At 43.7% G+C, this 24534-nt stretch overlaps 3 protein-coding genes and 1 non-coding gene across 14 annotated transcripts in view; 3 read left to right on the forward strand and 1 right to left on the reverse strand.

Annotated features, from left to right (window-relative positions):
• SLC7A6 (solute carrier family 7 member 6) overlaps positions 1-8749 on the forward strand; it is a 31555-nt gene extending 22806 nt beyond the window's left edge. For all 7 annotated transcript variants that reach the window (XM_061138803.1, XM_061138808.1, XM_061138802.1 and 4 more), the window contains 5 exons: positions 122-225; positions 2447-2543; positions 4429-4578; positions 4702-4885; positions 5321-8749. In XM_061138803.1, coding sequence (XP_060994786.1) covers positions 122-225; positions 2447-2543; positions 4429-4578; positions 4702-4885; positions 5321-5415 — 630 coding nt within the window. In that variant the 3' untranslated portion in view covers positions 5416-8749. The remainder of the gene's footprint in view (positions 1-121; positions 226-2446; positions 2544-4428; positions 4579-4701; positions 4886-5320) is intronic.
• SLC7A6OS (solute carrier family 7 member 6 opposite strand) lies at positions 8735-14759 on the reverse strand. 2 transcript variants are annotated; one of them, XM_061138810.1, is made up of 5 exons: positions 14530-14759; positions 14122-14403; positions 10519-10722; positions 10123-10243; positions 8735-9384 (listed from the first exon to the last, which is right to left on the reverse strand). In XM_061138810.1, exons 1-5 carry the CDS (start codon positions 14722-14724, stop codon positions 9260-9262), a joined length of 927 nt encoding a protein of 308 aa, XP_060994793.1. In that variant the 5' UTR covers positions 14725-14759; the 3' UTR covers positions 8735-9259. The 2 variants fall into 2 exon arrangements, with proteins under 2 accessions (XP_060994793.1, XP_060994792.1); XM_061138809.1 differs by having other exon boundaries at positions 8735-9400; positions 14530-14757.
• A 50-nt stretch (positions 14760-14809) lies between these two features.
• PRMT7 (protein arginine methyltransferase 7) overlaps positions 14810-24534 on the forward strand; it is a 40614-nt gene continuing 30889 nt past the window's right edge. The window contains exons 1-3 of one of the 4 annotated variants that reach the window (XM_061138796.1): positions 14810-14906; positions 18236-18413; positions 21222-21258. In XM_061138796.1, the coding sequence (XP_060994779.1) occupies positions 18319-18413; positions 21222-21258 (132 nt within the window). In that variant the 5' untranslated portion in view covers positions 14810-14906; positions 18236-18318. Of the gene's footprint in view, positions 15009-18235; positions 18414-21221; positions 21259-24534 lie in introns of all 4 variants that reach the window. The other 3 variants (XR_009692373.1, XM_061138798.1, XM_061138795.1) reach the window with 3 other exon arrangements.
• LOC133055331 (small nucleolar RNA SNORA19) lies at positions 23989-24117 on the forward strand. Its single transcript, XR_009692620.1, has one exon. It is a non-coding gene; the product is annotated as a small nucleolar RNA SNORA19 (small nucleolar RNA).

Here is a 24534-nt window from a genome sequence, read left to right on the forward strand (position 1 = left end):
CCAGGTGGTGGGTCTGGGCCTGAGGGTGAGGTTTGCAGCAGTGATGGCATTTGTCCTGAGAGCTTAGGAAGCTGTGGACACTCTGTCCTGTGCTGAGTGCCTTTCTGTGCTCTGTCCCCAGACATTTGCTGACCAGACATTTGGCATGTTTAGCTGGACCATTCCCATTGCTGTCGCCCTGTCCTGTTTTGGGGGTCTCAACGCGTCCATCTTCGCTTCATCAAGGTACTGTGTCTCTGCTTCGCCTATAACACACCACAGTATTTAGTTCTCTGAGGGTCTAGGTGAGTCCATCGGAGCCGCTTTCCCTTCTCTGTCTCTTGGACTTGCAGAGTGTATATGCGATCGTGTAGTGGTTAGTGCTCTGTGTTGTGTATGCGGGTGTGCACACGTGTACTTGCCTTTGTGCAAACATTTGTATGCTGGGAGCTCACATTTTCACCTGAGGTGAGGACAGATTGGTAAGAGGTCAAGGGAGGAATGCAGTAGCTTAAGACAGTAGCCATCCTGTTGGGGACCAGACTCTTTGTTCCTGTGGATTGTGCTGCAGGCCTAGCACAAGATTCATTCTTTTTTTTTTTTCATTTATTAGGATTCATTCTTGTGATGAATAATTATTGAGCGCTTGCTGTGTACCTGGACTGGTACAGGACGACTCTGCCCCTCACGTCATAGAAAACACTGAGGCCAACACATAGGCTCCAGCTCTCTTTCCCACACAGAGACTTAGCTGTTAGAGCACTGTTGTTTCAGAGAGAGTACTGATTCTGCCTTTCCAGGCTGATTCTGCTACCTGATCCCAGGATTCCCAGGTTCTGGTTCTGCCAGTTGCCCCCGAATACTTAGGTAGTAGGCACATTCTGAGCCATCTTGTGGCATTGGCAGGATGAAGGTAGGGGACTCAGCGTAAGAATGTGGACCTGCACATAAAGTGGACTGCAGCCGTGTCAAGATAATGCACAACTGTTTCCACCCATGTTACCTTCTTCACTCTCTTTATTACCCATTCTGCTGTCTTAGGCTTTGTACTCGATGCCTTTGCCTTACTTGCACGTCCTCTCCCGCATTCCACCTGCTGTACTGCTTCTCTGCTTCAGTACAGATACTCGCCTTGTGAACCTCTGACACCCTTCCAGATGATACCAGCAGCTCCTGTGGCTCCACCTGGGCTGGCCCATAAGTATCTCAGACTTAACATGTGCTCTACCTGTTCAAGTCCTCCTTATTTGGCCTCTTTTTTGTCTTTTCAGTAGAGGGAGCGTGCCACACAGTTTGTAGGATCTTAGTTCCCCACCCAGAGATTGAACCTGGGCCCTCAGCAGGGAAAGCCCAAAGTCTTAACCACTGGACCACAGGGAATTCCCAGCCTCTTGGCCTCTTGATTTTTACCCTGGTGTCCACCCTCATTTCCCAGCCTCAAATACACACGCAGGCACAGAAGACCACCAGATTTGTCCTCCGCCCTCATTCAGGCCCCCTCTCTTGTCGGGGGTTGCCCCAGATGACCTTCTTGTCTGGCCTCCCCCACATCCTGGCCTCTGCCTGCTTTGGTTGGCCTCAGTGATGCCACCAGAGTCTCTGTGTCAAGTCCGGTCAAGCCCTTACTTTAGAGCCACTGCTGGCTCTTGGTGTTAGTTCAGTGTCCACAGCGTGGCCTCATAAGCAAGTTCTTCCCTGCACACTCCTCACATACCTTATCCTGGAACTACGGGCATTCTAGTATCAACCTTCAAAGAGGCTACACCCTCTCATTGCCTCTAAACCTCTTTTGCCTGTGCCTGTGTTGTGTCCCCACCCAACACTTATCTTCTGGAAGACCCCAGCTCTTCTTCCCAGCGCAGATGTGGTCATCTCTTGGGGAGCTTTTTGCTCCCCAGCCCACCCCACGCCAGGTGCTGTGTGCACCATGATGCTGCTGACTACCTGGATGCTCTCACTTTGCTGCTCGGTTTCCAGTCAGCAGTGCTCTTTAAATGCAGAGAGGAAGCTTGAGTTGTCTCTTTAAGCCCCAGGCCCTCCCTGACCTTTTATGTATCAGGAGCTCAGGGAAGATGAACAGAGGTCAGACAATCAGAAGTCTGGCTGCCCTTCTTTAAAAAGCCGTTCTGTTAAGCAGGAAGTCTGTGGGGTGCCAGAGTAGGGTACCCCAGGGGAGTGGATTGGGGTTCCAGTGGGTGATGGCAGGGTAAGGTATCAGTTGGGTGATGGTGAGTTGCATAGCGGAGGCATGGGAGTGTCAGTGGGTAAGAGTGGGTCATGGCTTATGGTGGGGATATCCATGGATAAAGGAGGTGAAGGTTGGCTTGGTCATGCACAGAGAACATGGGAGGATCCTGAGAGACTGCCCACTGCTGGCTTCTGGGTCTGGCTGAGCCTAGCTTGAGTGAGGAGTGTGGCTGCATGGCTGAGTATAAGAATCCTCCTGACACATTTCTTGTCCTTCCAGGTTGTTTTTTGTGGGCTCCCGTGAGGGCCACCTCCCAGACCTCCTGTCCATGATCCACGTTGAGCGTTTCACACCTATCCCTGCTTTATTGTTTAACGTAAGCTGTGCTGGGGAGTGTGGGCACTGGACATACCTGTGTGGTACTCGTGCCGAGTCTATGAGAGGACTGGTTGGGGGGAGGGATACTAGCTTCTTGGGGTGCTTCCTGAGCCTCTCAGTGTTTCTTTTTCCCACAATTTTTAAAAATGTAAAAGTAAAACATAGAGAAGGCAAATGCTACAAAAGAATATAAAAGTGAATCAGTCAGATTTATCTATCTCTTCTGTCAGTGGCTTCTTTTTCCTCCTCCTGCTCTTTCTAGCTCCTCATTTTTATTTTTTAAATTATACTTAGAAATCCAGGCCAGTGTACACCAGCTACCCTAGGAGCCTCTGTTCATATCATAGGCATGATAGATTTCTATATAGTAGATGGCATTAAAGTGTTTTCTTTCAACAAAATTAGTGAATGAAGTATTCTGACAGATGGAAGGAGTCCTGAAAAAGAACTGTCATTTTATAATTTGCACTGAGGTATTATTAGATGCAAAGGGTAGCAAGATTTGAAATATAGTTCATTGTTTTTATCATTTAGTTTCTTTTTTTTAATGGTTTTATTACTTTTTTTTGTATTCATCTGGAGTTTATATTTGGTGAATGGAATGAGGAAGAGATTTACTTAATTTTTTTTCTCACATGGCTAGCCAACTATACCAATATCACTTATTGAATAGTCCATTTTTCTACATTTTTCAAACAAATTAAAAAAAATTTTTTTTAGGATTTTTCTTTTGCTGTGCCTTGTAGCATACAAGATCTTAGTTCCTGGACCAGGAAGCAAACCTGTGCCCCCTGCAGTGAAAGTGCAGCATCCTAACCTCTGGGCTACTAGGGAAGTCCCCGCATTGTTCACATTTTTATCATATAAAAATAGATGATTTTTTAGTATGCTTCTTACATGCCATGCACAGCGATTTGCCCCTTAAATGTATAATCATCTCAATTCTTCCTTCCATCAGCACCAAACTTCCTTATTTAGCTTTATACTGAATATTTGAGAACTAAAGTGGGGCTAAGGGTCCTTCTTCAGTTCCCCTCTCCCCCTGAAATTTTCATGGCAGTTCTCACCTATTTGTTTATTTGTCTTGATAAACTGTGGTATCATTTTATCAAAATAAAAAAAAATATCCTCAATATATTGATTGGGATAGCACTAAGTTTATAAATTTAGGGCAATCTGACATCATAGCTTTTAAATTAATCACCTTGCACCCTACTTTTCTCCTCTCAGTATTGGGTCTCCTTCTTTCTCTAGAACGGGCTCTTTTTGTTTTCAATCTTTTTTGTTGATAATCTGGTGAAAAGACGGGTAGAGGGAACTCCATATCCTTGAAGTTAAATCTAACCTTCCCCTCAGACTCTATAGTCCCTTACTCCTGTCTTCCAGAACTCTTTTGTTCCAGAGGGCAAATCCTATTATACTTCTTTTTCCCAGGGGTATGGGTCTGTTTTGCTAACCTGCATTTTTAAGGCTCCAGGGTAGTGAGATGGTTCTGGAGACACTTCCTCCTCTTTCAGCCAGGGAGTTGGGACCCATGTATGACAGTCTCAGAGGGCACTGGGTGATTCACGTTGAGGCTCGTGCATCACAGTGAGGAGGGCCTCACTGTCTGCCATCAGAAGGGGAAAGGAGTCTAGTTTGTTACTGAAGTGCATGTGAAAATAAGGGAGGCATTGAATGCAGGAAGAGCCCCCAATAGAGGAAGGCGGGAAGGCCAGTCTGGAGAATGGACTTATCTGATGCCAAGGGGGTCACTGAAAAGAGCTGGAGGTCATTGGTGAAACTGAGTCAGTTCTCAGCTGATCTGGTGCTGACTGTTGAGTGATGGAGTGGCTGGGTGGTAACAGTGCCCACTCCTCTTCCCTCTACTCTTTCCCCTCCAGTGCACCATGACCCTTATCTACCTCACTGTGGAGGATGTTTTCCTGCTTATCAACTACTTCAGCTTCAGCTATTGGTTCTTTGTGGGCCTCTCTGTCGCTGGACAGCTCTACCTTCGCTGGAAGGAGCCTGATCGGCCACGACCTCTCAAGGTCAGTGACTCTGGGCAGACCAGGAGGGGTGGGCCATCTCTCCAAGGTCTTCCCCCATCCCATTCCCCATTTTCCCATTCCCTCATCACACTTTACCTAACATCTCACCTCTCTTCATTTCAGCTGAGCCTGTTTTTTCCCATCGTGTTCTGCATATGCTCCTTGTTTCTGGTGATTGTGCCCCTCTTCAGTGACACCATCAATTCCCTCATTGGCATTGGAATCACCCTCTCTGGGGTCCCCATCTACTTCCTGGGTGTTTATCTGCCAGAGTCTCGGAGGCCACTCTTTATTCGGAATGTTCTTGGTGAGCTTCTCTTTGCCTATTATACACTGGCTGTGTGTGTTTCTGTGTGTATGTGTGTGTATACAAAGATGTGTGCACAGGTGGGTGTGATGGCTAATGGCTTCCCCTTACTAGTGATATGCTGGAGACCTGGCTGCCCCTTTTGATCTTGATGTGATCACTTTAATTCTAACTTTAGAGTCCTATTTTGGGGTTAAACACCCCCTCCCTGAAAGTGCAGTCAACGTAGCAAGACAAGGAGTCATGCATCAGACCCTCTGGTTGGGTATGGAGTAGAGAACAGTGAGGTTTGCTGGGGGTGAGCCTGGCACAGGGTGCCTAGGGGACAGGTGGGAGGAACCATGTACTTCAGTCAGCCTTGTGTTGTTTAGATTGGGGCTGTCATTCTGTCACTGAATAACAGTTTGCTAAATTCTCTTCTCTGTTTTCATTTAGCTGCTATCACCAAAGTCACCCAGAAGCTTTGCTTTTGCGTCCTGACTGAGCTAGATGTAGCTGAAGAGAGACAGGTCGAGAGGAAAACTGAGTAGAGGCCAGAGGTGATAGCCCCAAGGCCTGCAGGGCTGCTACCTGTGGCCGCAGCCACCGAAGTCCAGATTACAAGACTGTGTGGACCCAACCCTCTTGTGCTAAAGAAGGCCTGTTGGCCCACATTATGTAAGGTGGCTCAGGGCTGATGGCCTGCTCAGGTGTTCACTCTCATCGGTAAGCTATTGTAGGAATCTCAGGGTCTGGGGCCAGCCTGAAGGTGGGGACTTCAGAGGGTGGTGGTTGGAGAGGACTTGGGCAGTAGGGGAATGGTGGTTCAGTTTTGTTCTGGCGAGTAGGTGCAGCCCTTCCAAACACTTACTTGGTGAGTTGCACTGGGGGAAGAGGGAGTGCTAGGTTAACAGCTGGGGCTGTTGGTTTCTGAATTTGATGTTTGAACCAGGAGTTTCTCTGAAGGGGCTGCTCTATGGGAAGTTTTCCTCTGACCAGGTCCAAGCACCTGACTTTAGAGGTCTGAAATGCTACCATTTCTTCCTCTGGCTCAGAATCCTTCCTTGGGGAGAGGGTTGTCTTCCATTATTTATTGATATTATTTAATTCAGAACACCAGTTCCAGCAAAGCATTGGTCTTCGTTAATTTACAGGTTGTAATAGGCTGATTGTATTTAAAAATTGAAAGTACCCCAAAATGAGTGCCTCTGACCTTAGAGGTATCTATGTGGTGGTTGGTCAGACTCTGACCGCAGATTTTTTTGCTTAGTTTTAGCACAGTCTTCTGTTGAGTCTTACCTCCAGAGGTGAACTGTAAAGATTTTTTTTACTCATGTACTGGTTACACTTCAGTATGTACATAGGTCACATGTTACCAGTCACCTGGCTCAAGTCCAGCAAGGACAGATGAACAGATGCCAGAGTCAGAAGCCTGGTAAAACTGCTACTTTGAAGGCTAATCCTTTATTTTACTTGAGACCTTACTTCTTTGCTCTAGTTGGCAAAATGCAAATCCCCAGTTTCTGGTATGAAGTCTAAGAAGGCACAAACTGTCCTAGGATTCAGGTGAATCACTTGAATTCTTTCAGCTGTCAATGGCTTAGAGGCCATTTCCGGGACCCAAGCTGACAAGTAAGTTGCTCCTCTCTGTAAGGGCTGCTCTGAGGGGCTGCTGTGCAGACCCATGCAAGCCCACTGTGGTGCTAGAAGTGGTCATTTTCCTGGAAACCTCATATCAGGCTGTATCCTCCTCCTCGTCCCCGACACCAGACTGTTTACACTGAGCCACCGTGGTGTGGGTCATCGGGACAGTGCACTCCTCTTCTGCCTGCCTCCCCTTGCCTGAGGTTTGGGGGGCTGCAGTCTCAGGAAGAGCTTGGTACTTGTGGGAACTTGTTTTCTCCCTGTGGACATCAGTGACGACTCTGGAATAAAGCTGCTTCCACCTCCACCTGGCTCTTCAGCAGGCTCACAATAAGAAGCAATTAATTCTGGTGCTCAGGCTGCGCTTTAGCACCCAGGTGTGGCCAGAGTGGTACATCTGACCTAATGGATGTTCCTTCATGGGCCGCCAGGCTGCACTGGATTGGACAGCCGTTCAGTGTTGCTTCCAGAAACTCATCCTGGACCCAGAAGAACCTGCTGGCTTGGTATGCCCCCATGGGGTTCTTGTCCTTAGGTTTTGAAATCAAGCAATGATAAAGACAGGAACTATGAGGCAATCTACCTTTCTGAGCATTCTTCACCATACTGGCCCTAGCTACAGACAAGGGAGTGACCTTGGTCATACTTGTTCAATTAAGGCAATTTAGGGGAGCATGCCCACAGCTGCCTTTGATTCAGGGTATGCCTCTGTGAGAACACAGGAGTACATTCCTCCTGTCATGGGTTGTGGATTTGCCTGACAACAGGGAGTCTTTTGCAAAGGCTGACTTGCCCGGACTATGTAAACATGACTCCTGTCTGACCCAAGCTGGCACCTATCCCAGGGATCCTCTGGAGCTAATCCTTCAAGTCAAGTATGCTTGTCTTGAAGGATCCCCCACCCATGCTTTAATTTTCTTCACTGAAGTAAATGACCAGTTTATCTCAGGAACTTGTCTCCCAGTGGCTGCTAGGGAAGCAAGGGCCTCACGCTCTAGGCTCCCTCATACTTGCTTAGTGAGCCAGGTCACCCCCTCATTACTGGATGGTGACCATGTTCTTCCCCTCTGTGTTGGATACAGACTTCTCCCGGGAACCTTTCTGAGGGAGGGAAGCCAGAGACTCCCTACAGCACTACAGCTTTGTAGTATAATTAATGTCTTATTTGTTGTTTATCTCCTTCAGTCCTTCTCGTAGTGTGCTAATCCCTTCTGCAGTGGGTACAGTTTGTGAAGCTGTCAGCCCTTTAATACTGGCAAACTTTAATGAGTACATAAGAGCAGTGAGCACGTTATAATAGCAGAGTGGTTTTCAATCCTTTGCTTCTATGCCTGCAGAAGACTGAGATGACTGGTATTAAACTTGGAAGTTGTTGCCTGTTACTTGCAGCACTGAACTGCACCTTAGTGGATACTAAGGATAGGAAACCAAGTCTGTCTGTTGGTTTTATAACTGCAAGAGTAGGACAGAAGTGAGTCACTTTAGGAGGTTTAACAACTTCATGTAGATAAGAATATAGGCAAAGTTGTACAAAAAATATAAAGTGAAATGGATGGAGGTAGGATAGAAAAGTAGAAATGCTTATGAAATCTTAGAATGGGCAGGAAGACATTTTCTTGTTTATCTTCCCATGTGAGAGTAAGTCTGTGCCCCAGGGCAAGAGGGCACACCTTGAATCAAAGGTTCTGTGTATTTTTTCCCTAGACCTGTGCAACATGGTAGCTACTAGCCATAAAGAGCTAGTGGAAGTATTCACTACAATATTGTAAAGTAATTAGCCTCCAACTAATATAAATAAATGGGAAAAAAAAAAGTATTCAGTTTCTCCACTGCAATAATCACATTTCACATGCTCAATAGCCATATGTGGCTAATGGCTACTCCTGCACAGTGCAGATAGAGAACATATTCGTCATTACAAAATAAATGCCATCTTAGTCAGAGTTAAGGCATTTGTAAGGTTTGGAAAGGAGTAGGGACAGAGTTTGCTTACAAGAGATACCAGTTTTGGTAACAATACTGGTCCTGTTGATGGCAGTTTGTTTTTGGTGACTGCTGTGACTAGTTAAAACATTTCTCAGTGGAAAGCCAAGTTTAGGATGTGCTTTGCTTTTCCTCACTTGCTTTAAGTCCTCAGTGTTTCAAACTTCTCACTCCCTTTTGGCAGGTGTTGGGGGAGCCAGGGAATATGGTGGGAAAACATGTAAGACAGATTTTACTTGCTCCCAATGTTCAAAGTTTTTATTAAATACATTTATACATACCCTGTTCCTTGGCACCACTGCCGGAGGAAGCAAGCAATCGTTACAAATGTTATCAGAGTCCAGTCTGTGCCACTACAAGGGACTCACTGCAGCCTTTCTAGAATCCCTCTGTCAAAAGAAACTGGCTTTTACTAGAGGCAGGTAACCTGGAAAAGCCCAGTCTTAGTGCTGATAAAATGAGACTCTCTTCCACTTAACTGGTTTCAGCGTAGGAAGAGAATGGGAATGCTGGGAAAACGCCTGGGCCAGGAAGCTTCGCTTTTATAGCATTTCCCCCCTGTGGACTGTAGGGTTGATTTTGATCAAGATAAATGGGCCCTACAGAGAGTAGAAAAGACATTCCCTTAGTGCATGTTTTTCCTGTGGTGGAATGGTGCTGGTGGATATGCTTTTTCTTTCCCCATGTTAGGCTAGGAGGATGCTAACTGCTGTGGCAGACCCTGGAGTCACAGATCCCCCAGGGGCTTGTAGTAGAACCTCACGGTTATCACAGATCATCAGTCTGAATCAAGGTCATGGGGGCTGTCATAGCCAAACTCCTTCTGTACATCCAAAGGGTATTTGCTCCACATTGGTGGTCTGCTGTTGTCTCTTTCTTCTTCACTGACGCTGCTGTAATTGTCAGAGCCTAGAGTAAGATAACAGGAATGGGCTCTAATTGTATGGTTTTCTAAATGACTACGAAAAGTCCCTTCCTTTCTCAAAAAAGTTTTGTATTATAAAATACTTGCTAGAATATAGAACAATTTTTAAAAAAAGCAATAAAATTCTTACCATGTAAACCAAGCCCTTTAACATTGGAGTGTCTCATCATTTCTCCCCTAAGTATGGGACTTTTTAAAAATTATAACACTTGTAGGTCATATTGCAAATCTAATTTTGTTCCTTGCCACTTCCCCAGTAGAATATTCCATAGTTGAATCGTTCCTCCGTTACCAAACACTAAGCAATTCAAGGAACTGTAGTGCCAGAGCATCCTTCCTTTCTCTTCCCCGAGGTACCAAGTCTGTGTTGTTATACTTGTAAATGCAACAATTTACAAGTACCTAAGAAAACCCTGGGACCACTCCTACTGATGACCCTCTCCAGCACTTTATTCAGAGTAGAAGGGAAAAGGACTGTTGGGAGGCAATGACAGAACTAAGGATTTGAACCCAGGCCTGACTGACATTATACCTCTAGCAGCCCCCATGGAAATACCGGTCCTTGCATCTCCTACAGCTCGTGGTTGAACTAGTGGAGCTCAAATGGCAGAAAAGGAAAACCAGCTAAGATATACTTGTCAATCTTGCTCACACCTCAGTCCCAGATCCCATCAATCCCTCCCCAACCAGGGCTGCTATTACCTACCTCTGGAATCTTCATCTTCATCACTGTTCTCCTCCTCTGGGTACTCATTGCGCCAATTATTCTCACTGTTTTCATCATCATCATCATCATAAATGTCCTCTGGTTGTTGGTCATCATTCACCTGCACATCTCAACACAAACATGAGTGTAAGTTAAAACCTCTAAAGGTATGCTCTGAGGGAAGCTATTAGCAGACCAACTTGGAGAGACATCATTTAAGGGTGATGTGTGAAAAAGAGAAAATGCAGCAGTCTGCTAGTGGCTATAGTAACCTCAGACATTTATCATCAACTTTTCCTTTTAAGCAAGGGTAAGAACAATGATCAGGAATAGAACCTAGGGAGGCAAAGCATGTGACTGGGTAATAAGCTTAGGCTGCCTCATGGGGCCCCTTACCAACTCCCACTCGTGGCTGTAGGGCTGCACAGAGAGGATGTTCTCAATCCATCCTGGAGTCGCCCTTTCCAAATAGTAAATGTCATACACAAAGTCATCCTTTTGTTCCTTCTGATGCCCAGAACTTGGTCCATATTGAGATACATTCAACCCCTCACGGATCAACTTGACACAGTTGCAGAGGATCACATCTGGGTCAGATTTCTGTAAAGAGAACAGCAGATGATACATGCATAACCTAAAACATGGATGTCCCAAGAGGAGAAACCTAAGAACTTGGTGAAGGAAGCCTTCCTGCAGTTCTATGTGGAATTCAAGATTCCTATGCCCATGGCCAACTAGTCTCTCTTCACTTATCTATGAAATAAAAAAACAAACAGTCTCTATAAAATTAACACTTAGTAGTACTTTTAAGGGAGAAGCTTACAAGATAGTTTCCTACTCTTCTGTGGGTTGACACAAGAGAGCCCACAGGAACACTAGAGGAAGGGGAGAGCCAGCACAAGTGGTTCATCTCACCCCAGGCTCTACTTCTGCAGATCTTCTCTGAATTCCTTTGGTATGACGTTCTCCTCTTGGAGATCCACAGGCCCACTGCAGCACCCCTACGGTTAACCCTCAAATGGGTCTGTATTTTGTGTGGCCACCTCTAGGGGCCTAAGGGCGTCTCTTGGACTAGTACCTGGTGACTAGTACCATCCATCACCCACCACTAGCTTGCTCACACTGACATCCTGCTTCTGCTCACAAACTAGGAGGGGACTCAATTCTTTTTCTGATAGTTTGAGATGTACTGCCCCAGAACAGAACTTGCCCAGGTAAGATGTGCTCCAGTGGCAAGAGGCTGTGTTATCCAGGGTAGCATGGGTCAATTTGGAAACAAGAGGGACATGCTGCAAGTCACTCTTAACAAGTTCATCACTGAAAGTTGTACAGCTCAAACCAGACACCATATGGGGGGAAGAGGGTGTGTCCCATGATCAAGGCAGATAGAGGGAGAGCAATGTTCTCATCATTTACAAGCTAAACAGAATTCTTCCTTGTGTCAAAATTAATAAGAACTAGACATGTCAGGATTTGAAGACTCCTGACCAACCTCAAAGCTGTTTACAAGTGCTGACTCTAACTCACAAGTCCACAGACCTCAGTTCAACAAATTATGCACCCATTAAGTATTTTTAAAAAATTTACAGAAGTTAGCAGAACAAAAATGCTAGACATAGAAAATAAAACAGTTTTATTCCAGTTATCTTTGGGATGGGGGTAAAATGAATGCATTTTCTCCCACTTTATTTTTTGGGGCTACACCCGACCAGGGATTGAACCCACACCCCTTGTAGTAGAAGCAAGGAATCTTAACACTGTACTGCCAAGGAAGTTACCCGCCCCCTCCCCTTATTTTTATTTTGCTTTATTCATAAAAGAAAAAAAAATTTAAATCTAGTCTGTTTACCTATATTTTTAATTATGCTACATGCTGTTGTTAAACATAGGTATTTTTCCATCTTGCCAGTCTTCATGGTTACCAATTTAATGGTCTAACCAGTTGTATATGTCAGTTTCTATACATAACTGTTAAGTCTCCATACACAGCTCTGTGATGAACATGTCATTTCTTGCATATGAAAAATGGAGGTAATAGTATAAGAGTACCTACCTTATATGGTTTTTGTGAGGATAAAATGAGTTAAAAAAAAAAAAATGGACCTAGCACAGTACTGGACACATAATTACTTAGTATACCAACAGTAGCTTTTGTTAATACATAGCTATTTGCTTCTGTGGAATTATTTCCCTAGGATAAATCCTGGGGGTGAGATTGCTATCACTAATTTTAAAGTTTCTTTAGATTTTTGGATGGCTTTAGAGTGCAAACAATAAAAATAGTTTGAAAAATAGGCTCCAATGTCTTTTTATGATGCCTGATATTACTGTAAAGCCCAAAGGCTTGCATCAATTTTAAGCACTATAATCATGTACAATTTTAATCACAGCCTCGCCAACAGTGCTATCAGCAACCCTTTTCCCAGTCATCCAGTAAGCATAAAACCTCAAGTGTGCTTTATGTTTTTTAATAATTAATCTACAAACATTTTTGATGTGTTTACAGTTTGCAATGCATTGTCGGGAAAACCTGCATTGTCGGGAAAACCTGTGTTTAGATCCTTCCTAACTTATCTACTAATTTTTCTTAGATTATTTAATGAGTTATTTAACTGACTTGATTCCACTGAACATGGGTTCACTTTTAAAATGTGTAACTTATGACACAGTCTCGAATTAGTTTTGGTAAAACAGATGGCTATCATGTCCAGGTATACTAGTAATATTAATTAAAATATTTTTTGCTTGATATAGTTTGAATATAAATTTCATTTTTGGGGGCTTCCCTGGTTGCTCAGTGGTAAAGAACCTGCCTGCCAATGCAGGAGACATGGGTTCAATCCCTGTTCCATGAAGATCACACATGCCTTGGAGTAACTAAGCCTGTGAGCCCCAACTTCTGAGCCCACATGCTGCAACTACTGAAGCCCATGTGCCCTAGAGCCTGTGCTCTGCAACAAGACAAGCCACCACAATGAGAAGATCGTGCACTGCAACTAGGGGGGGTGGCCCCCACTCACTGCAACTAGACAAAAGCCCAGGCAGCAACACAGACCCAACAGAGCCAAAAAATAGTGGTGTTTTTTCATTTTTTAAACTTCAAAAACCATTAAAAGGAATGATATTTGAAAAATGTTTATCAAAAGAGGGCATACCTTAGATTGGGAATTTTCTATTTCTCTGGTCTTATTGCATGTAGTTGACTGTTTTCTGGAAGTGAGGTACTAGTTTAGAAAATGTAATTAGTAGAAAGTAACACTGAATTAAATGTGAGGAAGACGGATTCTAATCCTAAATCTGCCTCAAACTTGGTATGCTACCCAGGCCTGGTCCATTTATCTCCCTTTGATGAGTTTTCCCATTGGCTTTATTTTTACATTGGTCAAAATCTCCAGGGATTCCCCATCTCAAGGTGAAAGGCAAGCTGTCCTTTCAAGTACTGACTTGAAAGGATCTAGCAGATACTGTCTTCCAAAATTCCTTACTATCTTCCCCCAACTCACTGGGCTCCAGGCACACTGACCTTGCAAACACCAGACAAATTTGGCTTCTGGGTCTCTGCACTTACTCCTCAGTATGGAATCCCTTTCCCCAAGACATCTGCAGTGCCCAGCCATTCACCTCCAAGTCTTCACTCAAAAGTCATCTCAGTGAAAATGACACTGAAATGGGAGACCACGCTTTTCCTCTTTTCTTTGCCCCTTTTATGGCCCATATCACCATGGGATACTGAATTTATATGTTTGATGTTTCTCTTCTCCACCTGAATGCTGGGTCCTCATTGCTGTACCCACAGAACCTAAGAACCATACCTGGCACAGAGTGGGCGCTGAGTAAATACTTGTTGAGTGGATAACCTAACCTGAAAATTGTGGCTATCAAGCTGGATGGATCATCCACCTCTGAAGTGAGGCCACGTGTACCCTCTTTAACTGTGTGCTGACTTTGCGCACTATCTGTCCAGAGAGTCCCAGAGCTCGACTCCGGGGCTGTACTCACTTTGCAGGAGATAGCGGCGGCGGCGACCTCTGCATCTTCTTCTTCGTGGACCAGATCTAATAGCTGAAAGCTTGCGTCGTCAGCGGCTTCTGGGGTTCCTGACGCGTCCTCGGACTCCAAGCTGTCCGAGGGAATCGCCGAGGATCGGCGGCTAGAGACTACTCTGTAGCGGCCTTCCTGTCGGATCTCCCGAGCAGAGGCACGGAGATGATGGCGGATACGCTGCTGGCTGCCCTGGGACGGGCGCAGGGCGGCCCGCAGGAGCGGCTGGACTGGCTCCGCCTAGGGTTGCGGGAAAAGCAGAGGTGTGGGGCGGCATAAACGGTATGGTGAAAGGGTCACGGATAAGGATGCACCCCAGCTGTACCTTAAGATCCCTTTCACACCGGCCCCTTCCCGGCCCAATACCTGGGAGCGCACGGTGGCCACCAACTGGAAGACATTATTTTCTGCTGCTCTCTCCAGACCCTCTGGAGAAGTCTTTGGCGTTTCCAATTCATCTGCGCTGGAGCGGAGGCGTTTACAAGCGAGGACCAAAGCCTCGGCGGGCTCTGCGCCGAGCTTCCGCTTCACCCGCAGCACAGCTGTATGTCCAGCCTCCATAGCGGCTGCCGTGGAGCACTGTGGGAATGTGTTGTGTTGGGTGTGACGGAAGAGCTTTTCAGTTCCGCTTCCGGGCCCCGCCCCCGGCACACCCTGCGAGTCTAGGGAGGTCCCGCCCTCGCACGCCTGTCGCGGCAAGATGGTGGTGGCGGAGGAAGTCAATGGACCTGTTCCCGCGTCGGGTGAGACGCTGGACGGGTTGGGAAGGTGGGGTCGCGGTTGAGGGCTCGAATGCAGCCAGAAACGTACTCAGCCCACAGCCTTGGTCGTACTTGGACACTGAGGTACATACCTCTTCGGGACTCCGAAGGAACTTCTAGAGTCCGCATGGGGAGGCTCAGAGCTCCCGGACCGGCGGTAGTGCGGGTTTCTAGGGGGACCCTGCCTCTGCCATTCAGTCGGGTAATTGCTTCTAGCTGGGCCTGTGACTGAGCACCTTCCAGGGAGTACCTGGCGCCTCCCCTCAGCGACAGAGACCCGCACCGCAGTCTTTCGGAGCTTCAGCTGTCGCAACTTGACTGGTCCATGGTCCTCTGGTTCACTGGTCTTTCTCAGACACAGTGCTCTCAGTAGTTGGAAACCAGTCTGCTTACCACACATTGGTCAGAGAGTCTCTGTAAAAGCGTACACCCACCGTTTGTTGTTCAGTCGCTCAGTCGTGTCCTACTCTTTGGGACATCCGCCGTAGATACTCCTTTGCTTAAAACCGTTGAGTGGCTCTCAGTGCATCTAGAACAAAATCAAAACACCTTTCCAAAGTCAGCATGGCACAACGGTTTGCAGAAGCCCACATGCCTAATCTCCCCTCATTTCTTCTGCTTAAAGTGCTTCAGTCACTCAGACTTTTGTAACTCTGCACCTAATTCTTGACATTTTACGTCCTGTTCTTGGAAAAGTTGGGGTAAGGATTCCTGAAATATGAGCACTACACTGTCATAGCTTTTAATCTGGCTTATCTTTCAGGCCTCAACTTAGATGCTGTTTTCCTCAGAGAGCCTTTCCATAACTTTGTTATTCTCTTTCATAGCACCCTGTGCATTTCCTTTCTTGCCCTCAGGTAGTCTGTAATTATTGTATTTACTCTCTTTCTCTCATTAGGATCTATAAATTCTTGGAGGACAAGAACCTCCTTTCTCTTCATGGTAGTCCTCCAGTCCTAATACTGTGGCATACAGAAGGTGCCTAGTAAATTTTGAGTGACTGAACCAGAGGTCTACTCTGAAATCTGACTAGTAAAGCAGTTAGGGCTTGGCAGTTGATTTCCATCCCCTCCTTGTAAATAACCATGTGATCACACAGCTCTTGGAGAATGAGGAGGAGATTAGAGTATCCTGAATCTAGATTGTTGGCTCCTCCTGGGAGAGAGGACAAGTCATAGTAATACATGAGGGGATTCATGTGTGGAATATATGTAGTGTTCACCCAGAGAGGTTACAGGACATAGTTTCTGTCCTCAAGCATTTATTTAGATTTATATGAAACCAGTGACTTCTCTACAGTTCTGAAAAGACACTGTGGTCCTAGTTACAGACTCTGCAACATCATAGATGAGAAGAGATTTCCATAAATCACAATACCTTACTTCCCCTTAACCTTTAAGTGACTTCATGATTGATTATACTTGGACCAGAGGATAAGGGTTTTAGGAGTCTCCACAATATGGACCCTATCAACGTGTTTGACTTCTTGTTCAGTAGAACTTCAGCTTAATTTATTGGTTTACTGTGCATGATTGTTTAAGCCTCTCTAATCTGGTGAAGTACTTTCTCCCTCCCTTCCCCCATCTAAATCCTACCCATCTTTTAAACTTCTTTCTACTACAGCATTTGTTGGAAGTGTTTTCTAAAGCATATTACAGATTATGGTAGTTCTAGATACTCTCCCTTTTAATTACATTAGCTTATGAGATATGCAGAGCTGATTCTAGCAGTGCGTTTCAAGCTGTAGGTTGAAACCCTTTGGTAAGTTATTAAAACAATTTAGTGGATTGTGACCTGCATGACAAATAAAAATTACATAGAGTGGACTATATCAGAGGGTCTTGCCTACCTGAAGACTAAGTAATTGTTTTGTGAAACTTTATATTGCATGTGTGTGTTGTATCTCAAGGTAAAATAGATTTCTTACTGGGATTGTCAGAAAGCTTGAGAACCACTAAATTAGAGACTAGATATACTGAAGTAGAGTTTTGCTGAAGGACTAACTGACTGCTTTCAACCAGGCTAGTGACTGAGTCTTTTCAGAAAAGATCGTTCCCCATCCTCTTGTATAAGAATTCAGTGTTTACTTAGTTTAGATGACTTCAGAAGAAAGTGAGTAACTCTGGCCAGTAAAATGCCTTACAAATGTTTAGGGTCTTGCGGAGTAGGCATTCTTTCTATGGTTTACAGATGATGGATCAGTGCTTATCAAGAAATGAAGGAAAGTGTGGAACACTTTCTATTTTTTGAATAGTAAGAGGGAGGGCACTGTGAGAGGCCATGTCTGCTGAGAAGTACCTTCAGACTTTGAGCTATGGTATTTCTCTCTTAGAAATAGATCTTTGGTGGGAAACAGGCCATATAAGACATTTATCTGGTGGCCATATAAGACATTTATCTGGTGACATTTCATTTATTTGAAGCCTTTTTATTTTAGACGAAGAAAGTTAAAATTGGTTTTAAAATTCAATACTGAGTAGATAAGTAATTGATGTAGCAGTAATATAACATAATAATATAACATAATAGTGAGGCACTAAGAATGACAGTATCATTAGAAAAAGAACAATTACTATTACTTTTGAAGTCCCCTGTGAAGGCCTTTGATTTTGAAGGCCTTTGTTGATTCCATCCTTTTCCCTGCATTCCTATAGGTAACCACTATCATCATTCCCTGTTATGCTTTCGGTGTGATCCCTGAAGACTATATGCTCTGTTGCATAATTATGAATTTCATATGAATACAATCGTGTATACTCTGTGGTTTGCTTATTCTTTGGCTTGGTGTTATATTTTTGTAATTGTTCATGTTTGAATATTAGCTATGATTTATTTGCTCAGGTGAGGTTTACTTAGTTGATTTGAATTACTGTTTCTTTGTATATTTCCTTAAACTAAATGTTTACTATTCTAAGACAGTATTGCTGACACTCCTTTACCACCACCCCAGTCTCTTTGTGTTCTCCGTTTTCCTTCTAGCCCTTTGTTCTGCTTTATTTCTCTTCTCATCTGCCTTTACCTGAGGCTGTACTCAGGTGCAACTCTGAGACTCATTTGACCCCCCTGAAATCATGGAGGCCTGCTGAAGTTTCCAGATAGCTTTCTGAATTTTTGTCTTAATGATTTTTGATGTTGTGTGCTGAATATAAAACTAAGTAACTCTTGATGGGAAGATTGAAATTCTGATGAACAAATATTTTCAGTGTCCCTGACATTTTCATCCATTTCTTGAGTTCTTTTTTTTTTTTTTTCCTTCCCTTGTCTTAAAAATTTGTTTTCTTCTACAATTTGGGGCATTATGACTTGAATAGATATCTGACGATCAGATTTGTCTACAAGAAGTCAGCTGGCAAGGCTGCTTTTCTCTGCTAAAGCTGAGAAGCTGATTGACATCATGAAAGTCTTCTGCGGGCGGGCCAATCCGACCACAGGATCTGTGGAGTGGCTGGAGGAGGATGAACATTATGACTACCACCAGGAGATTGCAAGGTAACGGGGGTTTTTTTGTTTTTTTTCCCCACAGTTCACTGTAGTTGGGTAAGGCCATTGATCTCAAAGCAGATGCCTTGGAATTAAGTCTGAGTGGGGAATAGATTGTCACCAAGTGCCTCTGACCAGGGCAGTGTTGCTCACCAGCAGGTCTGCTCAGCTAGGTAGGTTTGTGTGGGAGTTCCACAAAGTCATACCTGTGTGGAGAGGCAGATGTTGTGTCTCAGCCATGCCAGAGCCCCAGAGGATTTGTCTGGTGGGCCAAAGAGGACCCAGGCTTCAGTAGTAGTAACAGCAATAGACGAGCTTATGAAATTTAATTATTGTGTCACTGAAATGATGACACATTTATCATATGGTTAAATTCTCTTTAATAAAAAAACGTGGGGGAAAGTGAATTTTTTTTCCTTTGGAGGGATGTTTAAAAGTATGTCAGTGAGTTACTGTTATTTAGCAATCATTAAGTGTGTACAACACTGTGTGAAGGCTGTGAATACCGAAATGAAGAAGATAAGGTTCTGGTTCTCAGAGAACATGCAGATTTGTGGAAGAGACAGATAAATAAAAAATTATGACACCATGAGATGAAGGTCAGTGGAAATGGGCACAAAAGGGCGTGGAAACATCAAGAACCACCTGTGCTGGGAGAGTGATAATTTGAATGATTTCCCAAATCTAAAGAGAGGGTGGTTGCTTTCCAGGCAGCAGGGATTATGTGCAGACTTACAGATGAGCTAGTTTGGGAAATGACCAGCAGGTCACTGTGACTGGAGTGTGGTGTAAAGGTAGGGCTGTGGTGAGGGAGGCTGCTGGAAAGGGGTCATGTTGTAGTTGGTGAGACCAAAATGCTGGAAGAGGTTGCCTTAACTTCTAGCTTTGCCACTTAAGTCTGTGACATTGGCCAAGCTTCTAACCTTCTCTGAGCCTTGCAGTAGTAATATGTGCCCCATGTACAGTATAACAGTACATGGCTCAGTATAATAACATTTATCCCATAGTATGATACCCTTTTCTTACCATTGTTTGATGATTGAATGAAGTTCAATGTTTGGTACAGAATAAGGGCTCAAACCCATTACTTTGTAAGTATTTTGGATGTTATTTTCTGAGTGATTGAGATGTTAAATAGGGAAGAAAAAAGATGAGGTTGCATTTTGGAACATTCCCTGAGAGCAGTGTGGAAAGAGTGTTTGGGGAAAAAAAAAGATTGTTTGAGGGAGCAAACAACTTGTGGGCATTTGGGTAGGTATTGCAGCCCTATGGCTGAGACAGCAGAGGTGAAGAGAGGTGGAGAAAGCTTTGAGGGAGCCTAAGTTTGGTAACTCTTGGGTGCAATGATGGAAGGAGAGAGAAAATTCAAGAAGCACCAAGATTTCTGATTTGAGTAACTAGGTGGATGGAAAATAGTTCCATTAGACGGAGAACGCAGGAATGAATGTTGTTGGGGAGATGAAGATTAGTATCTGGGTTTGACCATCCAGATGGAAATGCCAGTGGGCAGATAAACTATGGATCTGGACAGTTTGCAGTTATTAGTGAGAGTTGAAGCTGGAAGAGATTGCAGGCTTTCAGAGATTGTGTGGGATTAGAAAGGTAGAGGGCTGAAGAAAGAATCCTGGAATATCTGATGAGGCAAGACAACCAGCAGGGGATGGCCAGAGAGTAGAAAGGAAGAGAATGTTTCAGAAAGGGGAATGTCCAGCAGGGTCAGAGAAAGCCTGGGTGTTAAGTGATGGGGAGTGAGCTGGTGGTGTTTAGGGAGAGTGATGTCAGCAGAGTGGGAGGAGTGGGTGGGTGATGGGGCAGGGAAGATCGGGTGTGAAAATGCCCCTTAAGAGGTGAAGGAAAGTAGAAAGGACCAGATTTCAACTAAACACTCATACATAGGTTCACATGTTAAAAACCTTGGTAAGTCATTTAAACAAAGAAACAGCAGAACCATTTGCTTTTGGTGTACTGCTCTTTAAAATGTGGCGTATGAAATGCCTGTGTCACAGTTGCCTGGAGCGCCAGTTCAAGTGCAGATTTCCAAAGTCTGGCTCCATCTTCTGGATCAAAAGTTCTTTGCTTGTTTTGTGGGAAGCCCTCATGTTAAAAAAAAAAAAAAAAAAAAAAAGGCTCTCCATTAATTCTGATGTTGATCGGAAGCTGGAGACTCTGTCTTTGGTGAGAGTCCCTTAACTCTTACCTGGAACTCTCAGAAAGCATCTTTGGGCTGAATCTGCTGAATTCCGGGGATTATCCTAACCCTGCCAGAGATTTTTCAGATTTGTGTATTACTGTGGTAGAGCATGTGGATTAGCAGCCCTCTTCTCTGTAGTTTGGTGAGCTCTTCTTAGTTGTCCCTGATGACATAAGGGAAAGTGCCCTCGCATACACAGCAGGCATATAGATTCTCTTTCCCCGATTGCCCTCCTCAGTGTTCCTGCCGTCTGTGGTTATCCCTGTATACAAATGTATGTAAGACTATGTGAAGCATTAGACACATCTGAGTTGTTCCTGAGGAAAAAAATTATATGATGTATAACATGATCAGTATGCTAGGACTGTGGAATTACCATGACAGGGCCAACTATCAGAGCAGTTTCAATCCAAGATTCTTTACTAAAAATAAACATGTTTCTCTAAGATTTTTTTTTCTGCAGTATGAGAGAATGACAGCTTATAGCTCTGTTAAAATAGTTTAAAATGGACCAGGATGTTTCTTCTATCTGATGTAGGAATGCATTTATATATGTGAATATTCTCGTACGTTGATGTTTATCATTATTAGCAGAGGTTTCTAACCTGTCTTTTTATTTTTTTTAGGTCATCCTATGCTGATATGTTGCATGACAAAGATAGGGTAAGTGTAAAAGGAAACTGTTATTTATTTATTTATCTTTTTGAAACTATTACCTTAAAGTGGTGTTTGAAACCTTCCACTACATGGTTAAAAACTGCCCCCAGAGGCACAGCTGTTAGAATGATGCAGAGAGGCAGCAATAGGGTGCACTGCTTGGGAAAGCATGAGTCTGGGTCCTTCTTGCTCCTCTGTTACTGACTTGAGCATGACCTTGGAGAAAACATGAGACCTCTGCAGATCTCATTTATTAGAATTTATAATGAGTGGGTCATAGTAGCTGATCTCCATGATCTCTGGATAAAAAATACAGTTTCACCTGGAATAGTCACTTTGTAATTTTAAAATAGAATCTCTAGAGGTCACTGCAGACTGTATTTTGTAAAGTGTATTTGGCTTTCACTGCAGAATTACATTTCAGCTTTTCTCCTTCATTTTTGTTTCATCTGAGTTCTCTTTGTTTGAGTTACGTTACAGTTCTGGTCTCATCATGGTTAGCAACCCAGGATTTCCTGGTCTCCCAGAGTGCTTAACTAGTCAGCCTCATCTGGATCGTTCAGAAATTGGGAGACTTGAAGGAAAGGGATGCAGGGCCAGGCTTAAAAATTGAGCAGTGCTTGGCAGAAGGATCAGGGCACATGGTAGTAGGGCTGGTCATGAGGCTGTGTTGGTGGCAGTGTCTCTTTCACCCAGCCCAGATTAACTGCCTACTTCTTGGCAACACTGTGACAGAAGGGCCTCCTTAAGCACCATTAGTGTTCAGACTACACCATAGGAGCTAGGTGCCTCCCTCATTTTTGTCAAATATCGGAGTGCCTTTGCCGATCTGTTGAGGAATTACAGAATGGGGAACAAACATTGTTGGCTTTTGACTAATCCTCTGTAGTTTAATGTTCTTGACTTCTTTTTGAACTCAGGCCTGTGAGCCTCTCTGATTTTTCTTTTTTTTTTCCATTTTTTTTATTAGTTGGAGGCTAATTACTTTACAATATTGTACTGGTTTTTGTCATACATTGACATGAATCAGCCATGGATTTACATGTGTTCCTCATCCCGATTCCCCCCTCCCACCTCCCTCTCCACCCGATCCCTCTGGGTCTTCCCAGTGCACCAGGCCCGAGCACTTGTCTCATGCATCCAACCTGGGCTGGTGATCTGTTTCACCCTAGATAATATATATGTTTCGATGCTGTTCTCTCGAAACATCCCACCTCGCCTTCTCCCACAGAGTCCAAAAGTCTGTTCTGTACATCTGTGTCTCTTTTTCTGTTTTGCATATAGGGTTATCGTTACCATCTTTCTTTCTTTTTTTTTTTTCGTTACCATCTTTCTAAATTCCATATATATGCGTTAGTATACTGTATTGGTCTTTATCTTTCTGGCTTACTTCACTCTGTATAATGGGATCTAGTTTCATCCATCTCATTAGAACTGATTCAAATGAATTCTTTTTAATGGCTGAATAATATTCCATGGTGTATATGTACCACAGCTTCCTTATCCATTCGTCTACTGATGGGCATCTAGGTTGCTTCCATGTCCTGGCAATTATAAACAGTGCTGTGATGAACATTGGGGTGCATGTGTCTCTTTCAGATCTGGTTTCCTCAGTATGTATGCCCAGAGCCTCTCTGATTTTTAGTGTTGTCCCCAGAGAGAGTCCTTTTTGACCCAGCTTCCAGAGGGTTTGGACAAATGGCGTTGTCATCCATCCGGTCAGCCAAGCCAGAAAGATGATGTCTTTCCCTTATCTAAGCCTGTAGTTGATTGACCATCAAATTCTATGGTTCTTTCAACCCCACTGCCCGCTCAGCCCTCATTTACTGGTGTTGGCCCCTCTTTTCCTTCTTCTGTGTCCCTTCAGTGTCCTCTTGTTGCCTTTGAGGTAAACTTCAAATTCCTTGCTGGAACATTCCTAAGTCTTCATTATTTAACTCTAACTTCTGTTCTCCCCTTCCCAGTTCTACACATGAGGAAATGGAGTCAGAAGTTGCTGGTTAGTGACAGTCAAGAAAGACATGTTTCTCTGTACTTTTGTATGGTTCCTTACATTTTGTTGTTGTTTTAAAACACTTCTATTATCCCATAAAATTATCTCATGTTTGTTTGTAATCAACCCTGGTACTCAGCCTTCTGGTTGCCCCCCCCTCCTCCAAGCAACCAGTGATAGGTTTTCTGTCTGTATAGTTTTTGCCTTTTTTGGAAATTTCATCTAAATGAAATCATATAATATGTAGTCTATGTGTCTTTTTTCCTTCATTCATCATTTGAGGGTCATTCATGTTGAGTGTGTTAGTATCCATTCCTTTGTATTGCTGAGTAATACTCCATTATATGGATATACTGTATTTTATCCATTTGCCAATTGATAGACATTTGGATTGTTTCCAGTTTTCAGCTGCTTTGAACATTCACATGTAAGTCTTTGTGTGGACATGTTTTCATTTCTTTCATGTAAATATATGAGAGTAGAATTGCTGGGTCTATATGTTGAGTGTACATTATTTAACTTTGTAGTTTTAATATATTTGGAAGGCAAATAAGCACATGAAATGATTTTTTCTAATGACTAATGGTGTCAAACATAATTCTATGTGCTTATTTGCCATCCAAATGTCATCTTTAGTGTAGTCTAGGATTATGAACGCACATAGGACTCTATGGATACTGCCAGTTGTCTTTTAAGAGGCTCCAATAATAGCTTCAAATTTGGATAATTAAAAAGTGATAGCTATGCACATTTCATTGTCTTTCTTCTTTATGTCAGGAGAAAAGATATTTCTGATGTGCTAAATAAACATGTGGAGGTAAATTAGCAGCATGACTAATTTAGTCATTGCTGTCAGTCACCTTCAGACAACAGTCAATAACTTCAAGTTACAGTTTGTATTTTTTTGCATCATGTGATGGTTTTGTATGTTAAGAAAATTGAAAAAGTATTGCAGGTGTTTTAGTATTTGTTGTGTAGAAAATATAACTTTTTTAAATTAAAAAAATTAAAAGTGATAGCTCATTTAATGGATGTTATTTATTTGGCACATATCCTAACCCTTGTTTCCTGTTGAGGATGCTGCTGATGAGTGTTCTCAGGTGATCAGCTCACAGATTGAACTGAAGCTCCCCAACCAGCTCCTAGAACTGCTGTCTTTCTGCTACCCCACAGCCATAGCTACACAGAGAAATCTGCACCATCCTGCTTTTTGTGGAGATAGTGTATTTGATGTTCATTTTCCTAGTTCAACAATTCTATCAGTTGCCATCCTGATTTTTTTTTTAAAC

Source organism: Dama dama, chromosome 4 (assembly GCF_033118175.1).
Source record: "Dama dama isolate Ldn47 chromosome 4, ASM3311817v1, whole genome shotgun sequence".
NCBI classification, from domain to species: domain Eukaryota; kingdom Metazoa; phylum Chordata; class Mammalia; order Artiodactyla; family Cervidae; genus Dama; species Dama dama.